Here is a 12904-nt window from a genome sequence, read left to right on the forward strand (position 1 = left end):
GGAGCCATGTGCTATGTACAGTATGTTGCTCTGCAGGGGAGAATAGTTTTGTGAAACAGGAGAACCTCCCTCCCAGCACATAGCAGGAGTTGTCATTTTGCTGAAAAATTCGGTATGCAGTTACATCTCCAGCAGTTGTGGTCCTACTTGTGTGTAGTGACCTCTTTTTCCGCTTGTGTAGAGGTTGTTGACCACTAGGCGCCTTTACGATGCAAACGAAAGGACTATTGCTCAGGTAAGAGTTTGAGAGGGGGCGCATTATTGGAATGCAAGAAGTTGGATGTTCGTATCGTTGAATTGCCTGCCACCAGCACCATTCTGACTAGATTATAAGGAGATATTGGGCCCAGTAGATGCGTGAGGGCACACACACTAGGCGACCGGGCTCAGGATGTCCTCGATAGACCACCAGTAGAAAAAAAATTTCTGATCGTCCTACAAGCACAAGCAGCTCCAACTTATTCATTGTCCGCTATCTAGAGACAGGTGGCACCATCATTACAGGTCCCTGTGTCTGATGGAACGATTTCCTGGTGCTTGGCTGAAGGACATTTGATATCCTAGAGCCCATTACACATACTGCTTTTGATACCCAGCCACTGTTGCCTCTGTTTACAGTGGTCGTAAACAACGAAACTGGACTGCTACAGAGTGGAACCGGGTTGTCTTCAGCGATGAATCCAGGTTTAGTTTGAGCACTGATGACGGACATGTTTGTGTCTGAAAACCTAAGGATGGGCACCTCAATCCTGGCTTTGCTGTGGAATAGCACACTGACCCCACTGCTGGTGTGATGGTCTGGGGGGACCATCGCCTACAACAGTTGGTCACACCAATACTGGTACGAGGGACAATGACAGCTCAGGACATCCTGCAGCCACATGTGTTCCTTTCATGGCGGCTTCCAAGAGGCATTTTCCAGTGGGATAATGCTCAGCTGCACACATCAAGGGGGTCACAGGAATGTCTCCACAACATTGTCACACTTCCATGGCTTGCCTTATCACCAGGTCTATCGCCAATAGAACATGTATGGGACCATCTAGGATGCCAACTTTAACAGCCTACAAGTTTGAATGATCTAGAGGCTCAGTTACAGCAAATGTGGAGCAATATTCCGCAAGATACCATACAGCAGTGGTCCCCAACCTTTTTTGCACCAGGGACCGGCTTCAGGCAATACCATTTTTCCATGGCCCATCTGGGCGGGGTGGGGCTTCAGTAGTAATGCTATTACCACTGGAGACGGTATAGGGGACACTATTACTTATAGTATCTCCTATATCAGCGCCAGTAGAAATAGCGTGCCCCCTAAGACCCATATACATACCCCTTCCTCCTCGTGCAAATGCTGCTACTACTCTGCTCGGCACTGCTAGCGGCGCCGATCCCAGTGCACACTGTGACATCAGTGTGGTGCCGGACGCCTCCTCCTCCTGCTCTCGTGGAACCAAGTAAGACACATCAGGGGAAGGAGGAGGATGATCCCCGCTGCACACTGACGTCACAGTGTGCGTCGGAATCAGCGCCGCTAGTAGCGCCGATATTCACTAAGCAGTAAGGGAGACGCAGACCTTGCTGGTATTCGCTACTAATGTGGTGAGCGGCTGACGACGGCGCCAGGGATCAGCAAAAAAAAAAAGCCAACGGCCTGGTCCTGGTCCGTGGACCGGTGGTTGGGGACCCCTGCCAAACAGAACCTGTATACCTCCATGCCCGCCTGTAACACATTTTGTATTCAAGGTAGAGTTGGTACAACAGGGTACTTGAGCCTTCATGCCGACCCGTATCCCATCTTGAATCCAAGCTGGAGGTGGTACAACAGGGTACTACAGCCTTCGTGCCAGTCTGCATTACATCTTGTATCCAAGCTAGAGGCAGTACAACAGGGTACTACTAGACCCTCTCTTCAAGTGTTCCGTTTTCCACAATAAATTTTCCTTTTCCTCCGATATTGTAATCACTTCCTTATATCAATGTTACAATCACACCAAGAAAGTTCCAATCAATTCAGAATCCTTCTAGGAGATGGATTTGATAAGCAGGAAGGCGGCAGCCTGGTCTGATGTATCAGGTTTTCTTTTAACTTATGTGGATGGCTGGGTGCTCATGTATCTCTTACCAGGGAAAGATATGCATTATGGGAAGAAAGCAAGCTGATGGAGGCACTGTGATCCTTGAGCAATGTTCTGCTGAAAAACATTGGGAACTAGTAATTATTTGGATTTACTTTAACACATTCTACCTACTTGGTCTGCCACAATATTTAGGAAAGCTCTTTCAAGGCAGCGGTGTTCACTAGTGACTTCTATCAGCAGAATAATGTGCCCCACCACACTGCAAAAATTGATCAAGAATAATTTGAGGTTCATGATGGAGTTCAACGTGTTGACTCCAAACTCCCCATATCTCAATCTGATCTAGCATCTGTGGGATGTACTGGGAAAAAAAAGTCCCATCTATGGAGGTCCTACCTACCAATGTACAAGACTTAAAGGATCTTTTAAAGTCTTAGTGCCAAATACCACAGGACATCTTCAGGGGTCTTGTGGAGTCCATTCCTGGATGGGTCAGAGCGAGTTTTGCAATACGAAGATGACACAATATTAGGCAGGTGATTTTAATGTTATGGCTGATGGTGTATATGTAATTTTTCTTGTAAAAGCAAATTCATTTTATAATATTTTCTGCTATAATTAACTAGACTTATGATATTCTATGGTAAATCACTTCTAGCTTACTGAAGGAAATGAGAGCACTACATGAATCATCCAGATGTTACTCTGCTTTTCAAAGATGCTAAGCAAGCTGACACACCTTAGAGCAGGACCACAACAAGGCAAAAAACCTAACCACAGCTGATCGTTTCCTTTTACATGGGTGTGGTAGGTGTGGCCCAAAATCCTTTTCTTGGTTTTACACATCTATTATACCGGCTGTTAATAAATTACTCCTGAACTTCAAGATTTAAATACAGAAGCAATCATCAGATAACAGAATGGGCGGGGTAAATAAAGAATTAGGCAATGCCCAATGACAGCAATGGGCACCCATGTAATAGGCCCTCCAGAGAAAGATACTTTCAGCAATGGTTCATGGCTAGGGGTTTGACAGGGCTTAGATGGAGGAATGCCCCTGTCACACCCCTAACTTCCGATTGGCTGGCGATCTAGCACAGCTCAGAGGGCTGACAGCAGCATGGAAGGAGTTTTGTCGTGGAATGGAGGGTTAGGGGTAGTTTCACTGTTAGGCTTACATTATTAGCTGTAAATGGTTCCATGTGAGTGCTGCCTGACATTTACCTGGAAGCATTGACACCCAATAATGTAAGCCTTAGGCCTCATGTCCACTAGAAAAATACAATCCGCGCAGATATCTGCAGCAGATTCCGCGCGGATTTGCTTTAAATGGTAACTTTTTTCATACGGATATCCGCACCTATTGATAGCAATGTGGCCAATCCGCACTAAAATGGTGCATGCTGCATTTTTTTTCCGCACGTGAAAAACGCAAATCAATTAAAATGCCATCCGCGGGTGCAAAATTCAATTTAATTGACCTACAGATGGCCAATGATTTCCTATGGGCAAAATTTCATCCGCGGAATCCGCAATTCAATTTTGCTAGTGGACATGAGGCCTAACTGTGAAACTACCCCTAACCCTCCATCCCACGGCAAAAATGAGTGCATGCTGGTCGGCCCTTCCCCTGCATTTAGAACCCATTAGCTCAGATTAGCCCCTGCCAGCCTGGGGTGATGAGCGGCAAACACCCCAAAACAGCTGTCTGTGTATAGATTCTGGCTTGGCTTTCAATTCTCAGTTATTGTTACAAGGCTTGTATAAAGAGTCTAACATTGACTTGCAGGAATGCTGCCTTCCAATAGGTGGTGCTGCAGAGGTATTATTCCATCTCCCTTATTTGTAAAAATCTGAAAATCACATGGCAACTGCTTACTTTCACATAATTTTCAAATGTATGCCTCTTCAGAATATAATACATAATCCCCTGCTTGGAAACCCTTAGTTATGTATATTTCAGCTACATGTCCAATAAAAAAACAAACTGCCTTTTCTTCCAGACATTAAGCAACAAAAAGGCTAGATCACAATGCAATAGCAAGGTATCATAGAAGAGCAATTAAAGGAGTTTTCTGAAACTGCAATATTAGCAGCCTAGGATAATCCATAATGATCCATGAGGGTCTGACTCCCAATACCACTCAGATCACATGAATAAAGAAGCCCTTCATAGTTTGCACAGGCACAGTGCCATACATGTGATGGCCACTGAGGTCACAAATATATTCAAATATGTGATAGGTTATATAGCATTATTGCTTCATTTACTATACTTACAAATGGGAGGTTCTTTAAGTGTTAAAAACCTCTAGTTTTTTAAAATAGAAAATATTACAAGTTTACATATATTTAAGGACCTATGAGGTGCTGCTGCTTCTTTGCTTTTCCATTGCAGTCACAAGAGACTTGCACCCATCCACTTATTTGATTGTAGCTGTGCCTGGTACTACAACTCCCAGCAGCTCAGTCCCACTCAAGTGGACACATGAAATGTACGGTGCTGTACTTGGGTTACCAAAGACGGGAGCTTTTACATTCAGCTGATTAGCGGGAGTGTCAGGATTTGCATTTTAGGTTATTATTGTACTCTTATCAGGCATTGAATGGACAGCGCCTTCATAAATATGGTCCACTTTGGACCCAATCCTTTGATAATGCGGTGAATTTGTAATAGGTTAAAAGATAGATATCTGAGTGCTGTTGTTACCAGAGTGTAATCTGAACAGGGAGCAGTTACAAGTGGCGACCACAAGGGTCTGTCCCGGGTCCGATTCTTTTTAATATGTTGGTAAGTTACTTAGGAGAAGGTTTACCAGGTGAGGTTTAGCCTTATCAGACAAATTGTCAAAACAGCCGAAACTGTCGCACAATGTTTCCAAATGTAAAATAATGCACTTGGGGAGAAGAACGTCTCAGACGGAGTATTATATCGGGTCTTCTATGTTATCCAGGACTTCAGAGGAGAAGGATTTATTGGTTCTTATAGCCTCAAAATGAGTCCACAGTGCAGTCAGGTAGCAGGGAAGGCAAGGACGATGCTTGGCCGCATAGCTAGAGGCACAACCAGTAGACAGAGGGAGATTGTGATCCCGCTGTATAGAGTTCTGATGAGACAACATCTGCAATACTGTGTTCAGTTCTGGAGAACTCATCTACAGAAAGACATTCATAAAATAGGACAAGCCCAAACATGGGCTACAAAAATAGTGGAAGGCGTAAAACTGACACCTCCACATGTCACAGATGTTACCAGCTGGATGCTCATTTTTGGCATCTGATCTGGGAGTGCCCCCATGTTGGAGAATTTTGGAATGAGGTGCTTATCTTCCTGTCGACACTTTTAACGGTCCCTCTAGCTCTAGACCCTAAAGTGGCATTATTTGGACTGTTGGACGAGGAGGCGTTGACTCATGACAAAATATTTATTAGAGGGGTACTATTCCTGGCCAGAAAAACTATAGCCATGAGGTGGATGGCAGCGAGATCGTCTTCCTTTTTTATATTGGATAAGATTGGTCGACACCATAATTCCCTACGAAAAAATAGTCTATCAGCATCGTGGACGTCCTGACAAATTTGCTAAAGTTTGGGGCCTAAGGGTAAATTCGCACTCCACAATTCAGGCAATATAAACATAGCAAGAAAGAAATGAAAATAAACACATAGCAAACCAAGCAGGTTAGAAAAGAAATTAAATTGTTTTTACATTTTTTTTATTACCTTATTTTCAATTGCTTATTGTATATTACAAAATATTGCTGTATTGACCGAAATTTGTTAGAAGTCAAAAACGAAGTATGAGTAATTGTACACATGCTGTAATGTATGCTATATTGCTTCGTGATTTTTCTAATAAAACGAAGTTAAGAAAAAAAAAGTGGAAGGTCTCAAAAACAAAACAAAACAAAACAAAAAAAAAAACTTATTAGAAAAAAAGACTTCGAGCCTGTCACCATGTTTTGCAGCCCTCACTGAGAGCACCATAAGGTAGTGCCTGTCACACTGATTACAGCGATGTCTTGCTGTGTCTCTCTACAGTAGTTTTGGAGAAAAGTGCATTTTATTAGTAGCATCCAAACACAGGACTAATCCTGCATATTCATGACCTGCAGCTAGCCACACCCACCGCACCCTCCAAACAATGATCAGCATCTCTCTCTATGCACAGTAATAGGAAGAGAGCAGTCAGTCAATCAGTGACTGAAGGGCGGTGGGTGTCGCTAGTCTGCAGCTCATGAACATCAGGACTACTTCCAGTAGTCCTCTATGCATGTGTTGCCACTGATAAAATGTTGGTTTCTCCAAAACTACTGCACGGATCCACACAGCAGACTGTAATCGATGTGACTGTCACTAACTTATGCTGCCTCACAGAGGAGTGCAAAAGGATAGTGAGAGTCTTTTTAAAGAATTGAATCTGTATAGCCTGGAGAAAAGAAGAAAGGAGCGGGCGGTTGGGGGGCACAATCGAAACTTAAATCTGTTAAAGGTATAACTAAGGTTCAGGAGTAAAGTGTTATTAGGAAACTAAACACTAGAACAAAGGGGGCACAATCCAAGATTAGTTAGGAGGAAAACTCAGATGCTACATCAGGAAATATTTTTCTGCTGAAAGAGTAGTAGAGGCTTGGAACAAACTTCCAGCAGATGTGGCTGGAAAATAACAGTAAATGCACTCAAAGCTGCCTGCAATAAGCAAAGATCTATCCTAAGAAAGAAATAATAAAGGAAATAACATAAGGGTGGCTCACACCATGTGGTCTTTTCTCTGCCATCTATTTTCTGTGTTTTCTAGGTTTCTAACGTAAATTAATTTGGCTTCCATATCTTTTTAGGCAACAAAGGACTTTTTAATCTTTAGTCTTTAAAGCTGCACAACTATAGGCAACAACATTTTCATTCTCTGCTGTGGTCAGGATATTAAGACATATAGGAAGCATCTTTGTGCCATTGTGTATAGTGGTGATTTACAGGAAAAAGCAAAAATCCCCTATGAGGTAGTTGCCCATTATCTCATATTTGGCATTCTGAATTACGTCTCCCTAATATGGGATTCATATTATATGTCTGGGTCAGCGTTCCATCTCCATTTATCAGTACATAGCGCAGAAACCTTACAGCTGAAAATCCCCTATAAAATCAGAAAGTTGAATAGCTGAGTGGAGGGAGCCCTCCAGGGACACCGTGCAGCAGCCTGTCCCAGGGGATAAAGATGAAGCCGCCCCAGACACTTCTGCCCATGTCTGCCAAGTTCAGCTAGGCACATTCAAGGTTTCACATTTCAAGAGATGACAGTTGGCAGGACACATTTGTGAGCTTCCAAACATCTGAGCATCTGAGATTTCATCCCGTCACCACGCCCACATAAATACCAACCTCAAAATAAAACACTTCATCAAACTGCGGGTTGTTCGTCTTCTTCCTGACTTTAGTTTTCTTTGATTCAGTTCTGTAAGAAGTGAGAAAAATCAGAGCAAGAACACAAATTACTATTGATTTGGGCATTTACCAGATGGCAGCAAAACTAGATTAATCGATTACATCAAACTATCTGTAATTACAGAGACTCTGCACTCTTGATACACGCTGAAATGACAGCGTACCGGACAAATTACAGTACTTCTGCTCCGTGTCCTATAACACGAACAGAACACACATGCCATGCACCGCCTGCAATGTACCGATGTATCCACAACTACTAAGGGCCTTTTAAAACTGTTCCTGAGGGCATCCTTACAGCCAATCAGAGACAACGATCGTACCATATATAAATCCAAAATGAGAGCCCTCCAGAATCTGCTGTATATACACTCGAGTATAAGCAGAGTTTTTCAGCACATTTTATGCTGAAAAAGCCCCCCCCCCCCCCCCGCCTCCCTCGGCTTATATTCGAGTGCAGGTCCGTGCACCATTTCTTTCAATGGAAGCACCGCTGGTACCGGCGGCCCCATTGAAAGGAATAGGCTGCGTGCAGTAATTCATTGAATTCAATGAATGAGCCAGCGCTGCCTGTGATTGGCTGAGCGCTGTGACCAATCACAGGCAGTGCTCAGCTGTCATTCAATGAATGGCTGAGCGCTGCCTGTGATTGGCTAAGCGCTCAGCCAATCAGATACAGCCCTTTCAGCGGGCAAGGATTTTAAATCCTCGCCTGCTGAAAGAACTTCACTGCACTGCCGGAGGACCAAGCAGCGGGATGCGCCTGAGCCCCGACAGCGGCGGAGAGGTATTTTTAAAAAAAAAAAACTTTTTTTTTTACACGTTGCTTTCAATGGGGCCAAAGGCAGCAGCATGGAAGGAAGCTTTCAGCCAGCACTTAAAGCCACAATAAAAACCCCTTAATGATCTATAAATTATCTAACTAACCCCTTGTTGCTCTAAGCACAAAACATAACACTATTTTTTTGGAAATTGACTAAATTGTGCGGAAATTAGTTAATACACCTAAACTTCTGTACAGAGTATTGCTCTCAGACGCAAATGCTTGATTTGCTCTAGAGTAAAGCCGGGCTCACACGAGCCCGTCGGATTCTGCAGCGGAAGACCTGCAAGTGATCGTGGAAACGTATTACGCATGTTAACATATGCGTGAGGTTTTCCGCATGGATGTATGCAGATGGACAGCGTATCGTCCATGTGGAGGAAAGTTCGCAAGCAGGCAATGACATCAGAAAGTAGCGCAGCCACCTGGAAACACCCTTCATAGCTCAGGTGACCGCCCAAGCAGCAATATCTTGTGCTGTGGTGGCGAGAGAGGTTATGAGAGCTGTGCCTTCAGAACGGGATACCGATCTCTTCGTATGTATTGCGGATCGAACACATTCATAGAGATCAAATGAGCTCATACGCAGTAAAATCTGCAATTCCAACCCGCAAGTGTAAGCAAATCGGCAAAAGTCAATGCAGTTCAATGCCCACGTATTACCGCATATCATATGCTCGGACGGAGATCACAGAACCTGCAATCCAAATCCGCTCGTGTGAGACGGCCCTAACTGCCTCAAAGAGCAAACTTAAGGAACACTGTAGGCAAAACAGTAACATTGTGTTATGTCTGGTGCCGGGCCTGAGGGGGCAGTATAGGACATAGAACTTCTGAGAAAGCCTCACTTACTAATCTTGTCTGATAGTTAGGTTTAGACTGCCAGATCTACGTTTACACTGTCTGAGTCAAATTTATCATAGTGGCTAAAACGGAATGATTAGATTGCTGCATCTTTAGACACTTAACACCATCTATTGGTTGGTTTACTTTGCGCCAAGGTTGTTGCATCTTAAGCCACTTGATTCATGCTAAGCCATGCCCCTTTCCCATTGAGCCACACCCATTTGTCCAAGTGAGGAGCAGAAGTGTCTAAAAAAATGCATCAAATTGTTCAAGACATGTACGCTTGGGGCAAACTTGAGCCAGAATTCTGGCACATTTAGCTTGGTAAATCTCCCCCATTTTGTCAATCTTCCGGTACCTTCTCTTATAAAAGTCCCAGTAAAGTGGGAAACCTTGACTATTTGTGTATGAAGATTATTCGGTTAGGTCTGGCATGCCCTGCTCTCTTGGTACATTACACATCTTTTTTAATGAAAAAGAAAACAAAACGGTTATTGCATATGAAGGAACTTACCTTGTTGGCCCCAATAAAGTTACAACTGCATAAGGGTCACACTGTCCATTTACGATGGGAAGGCCTCGGCATTCTAACACTCTGGAGAAAAAAGAAAAAAGGGGTGGGCCTAAATTAGATCCTAATATCAAAAGCATAATCCCAACGCAGAGTGAATAATAAATCAAATATTTCTTCAAACAGGTCACCCAGCTGTACACACTCACCTGATCAGACAAGGCATGGACAAACAACTCTACCTGCACTATGGCGTCTCTCCACATCCACTGTTAGTTTGAGCAGGAGACTAAGGCTGAACAACCCCTTTAAGGGGACTTAATTTTATGGTGAGAGTCCCAATTAATTAGATCATAAAACCATTGATTTGGGTTTATTTGGTTTCAACATTCATCTTAATTTACTGTTAGAGAATTTCTGATCAATATCACAACCTAAGGCCAGGAGCAGTGCTCTGAGCTCCCGCCCCCTCTCTGCCTCCTCTCCGCCCCTCTGCACTACTTGCAATGGGAAGAGGCGGGGCGGGGCTAATACTCAGCACTTAGCACCGCCCCGCCTCCTTTAATTGCAAATAGTGCAGAGGGGCGGAGAGGGGTTGGAGAGGAGGCAGAGAGGGGGCGGGAGCTCAGTTCCTGCTCCTGGCTCTTCCATCCCCCCCCCCCCCCCCCTGCAGATGAGGACGGCGTATATCGGCTGGATGTGAAAACCGAGCCGATATACATTCATGTGAATGCAGCCTGAGACAGAGAATGGAATTGTAAAAAAAAATTATAAAAAAGGTATGAAAATGAGCGAGGAGCTTTTCTGATCTCTTATCTCTATCCTAAATGTACTTAGGTGCAGGACCTCTTGCACATATACATTGTATCATGTATGCATACACACTTGTTTAAAAAAAAAAAAAAAAGTACACAAGCTAATACCGATATAGTTACATCAAGACAAATCATTCATTAAAAGCAGAATCTTTTTTTTACTATTTATTTTTAGGGTCGCCGAGAATCGTGAACTATACAAACTAACAAATAAAGATTATTGCTACACTATTCTACAACCTGCTTCTGCATAGTGTATACAAAAACCTGAGTTTCTGTATAGTGTTCATTCTGAAAATGACAATTGATTGTGACAAAGCACAAAGAACCAACAGAAATGTTAGATCTCATCAATACTATAGTTACCGAAATGTTCACACGTGAAAAAATTTTCAGCAAATCAGCTGTTAAATCCACAATATATTTGACATTTTTATGCTAATTTGACCATTGATATCACCCTCTGTAATGCCAAAAGTGAAATACGAGGTGAAATCTTTCCACTGGCAGCCAGCCCTAAAATCTGAAACCTGTGAATGGGATTTTTAAGCTCCCTTCCCGTTGCAGTGCAGAGACGTTTGCTGTGGGATTTCAGAGCAGAATCTGCAGAGAGGTTCCACTGTACATTCACCAGATATGAAAATGGCCCTGCACACTTCCCGATATCACAGCTCTGCACCATGCTGCACACATGACAATGGTGGGGAGAACACAGTTTAATTGGTATGTATAAAAATAAAACCCAATTCATGCTAATGATCAGTAATCCCCACCTCCTGTGTAAAGAGCAGCTTAGATACCAGTCTTACATAAAAGTCTGCAGGGCCAAATAAACCACATTGAGAACCATCAGGTTATCAAATAAATCAAGTGACTTCCAGGAAACATTGGAGATGACTTGTTCATCTATCCATCATGTACATAGATCAAGAAGCTAAATAACCAATAGTGCATAAAAGGGAGAAGAAAAACAAAGTTTAAATGTAGCTCATTGAAAACATATGGAGATCACATGGAAGGTTTGTTTTGGCAATTAACAGTGGGAAAAAGTTTGAGAAAAGTTCTGGTCATGCTTCAGAACGCTGACTTGACAATTATAGGCTACGTGGGGAAGAACAAAAGCCTCTGTGACAGCATGGAAATTAGAGATGCCATCTTGTGACCATACAATGTACTTTTTATTTGCCTGTAGATACTTCTCTTTTTTTTACTTGTGCTAAGCTTGTCGATGAGAAAGAACAGCAGGTTTGTTGCTCCCTTCAATTAGCAGAATAAAGTATGTTCTGGATACACCGACCATGCACAGCCATTGCAGGTAACAGGAGATGACTTGCTTTTACCTATCAGAACCTATATGCATGCGACCAATAGTGCCGAATTTCTGCAAATCCAACAAAAACAGCAATTCATCTGAAGCTGTACTCTGGATCTTAACACCCCCTCCCCCAACACTGCAATCACTCCTTAGGGTCTTATTCACACAGCCTGGATGTGATGGGTTCCTGCTACGTGATGAACACCCTGAGCTGCTTCACTGCTGCAGTTTTAAATAGCTTCGTCTGTGCCGATTGTGGAACCTCTGCAACTCGCGGTAAAATAGTGTGGGATTTTTTTGCCGAGCGGTTCTCTACCATGTAGCTGGAATGCAATAAACTTTTCCCTTTAAAAGGGAAGTCATAATAACCTATGGATGAGAAATGGCGCAGTATGGTATCGGTCACTGGCCTTAAATGGATACGTTTGGAAGCTCCATTGATGACGCTGTCCCTCTATGGACAAATCTAACCGGAGATTCTCTGCATATGTTTCCAAGTGGTTAACAAAAAGGGGAGCACAATACCCAGTAGAGCCCTGACTCTTCTTTAGTTATCCCCTACTTAGCTTAGGGAGACCCTTAACCAAGCCTATATCAAGTGAGGCAAGTGTGCACTGTGCTTCGTTATACTCCGTGAGTGTGCCCAAGTGTATAATGATCATAATATGCGACAGGACATGCTGATCTGTAGATGATTGAACTGGTGGAAGGAGTCTAGTGGTCATGCTGTCTTCTATACACAGAGAACTGCAGATTCGGCTCTCAGTCTGTAAGGCCCAATGCACACGGTAGTATTTGCATTGTGGAGTCTGGAGCAAGCATTGGGCTCCGGATTCTGCAGCAGATGCTGTCCATGGACATGCTATGCAAAATTGCTTTTCCATGTCCTCAAGTGAAAATCAATTGCACTTTTCCGCTCGCGGAGGGGAAAACTGCAGCATATCCTTTTCCAGCGTGGATTCCACGCAGAAGACTTCCATTGATGACAATGGAAGCCGTCCAATCTGCAGCTCTTCCGCAATGATATTGCAGAAGGGTTGCGGATTGTGCATCGTTGCTAGGCGATGACGCAAG

At 43.5% G+C, this 12904-nt stretch overlaps 1 protein-coding gene and 1 long non-coding RNA gene across 3 annotated transcripts in view; one reads left to right on the plus strand and one right to left on the minus strand.

Annotated features, from left to right (window-relative positions):
- RASA3 (RAS p21 protein activator 3) overlaps positions 1-12904 on the minus strand; it is a 161841-nt gene that overhangs the window by 42721 nt on the left and 106216 nt on the right. For both annotated transcript variants that reach the window (XM_066577243.1, XM_066577239.1), the window contains exons 6-7: positions 9704-9784; positions 7458-7530 (exon numbers count right to left, since the gene is read on the minus strand). In XM_066577243.1, coding sequence (XP_066433340.1) covers positions 7458-7530; positions 9704-9784 — 154 coding nt within the window. The remainder of the gene's footprint in view (positions 1-7457; positions 7531-9703; positions 9785-12904) is intronic.
- LOC136577359 (uncharacterized) lies at positions 181-10742 on the plus strand. Its single transcript, XR_010786463.1, has 3 exons — positions 181-235; positions 9887-10029; positions 10691-10742. It is a non-coding gene; the product is annotated as an uncharacterized lncRNA (long non-coding RNA).

This window comes from Eleutherodactylus coqui, chromosome 1 (genome assembly GCF_035609145.1).
Source record: "Eleutherodactylus coqui strain aEleCoq1 chromosome 1, aEleCoq1.hap1, whole genome shotgun sequence".
NCBI lineage: Eukaryota > Metazoa > Chordata > Amphibia > Anura > Eleutherodactylidae > Eleutherodactylus > Eleutherodactylus coqui.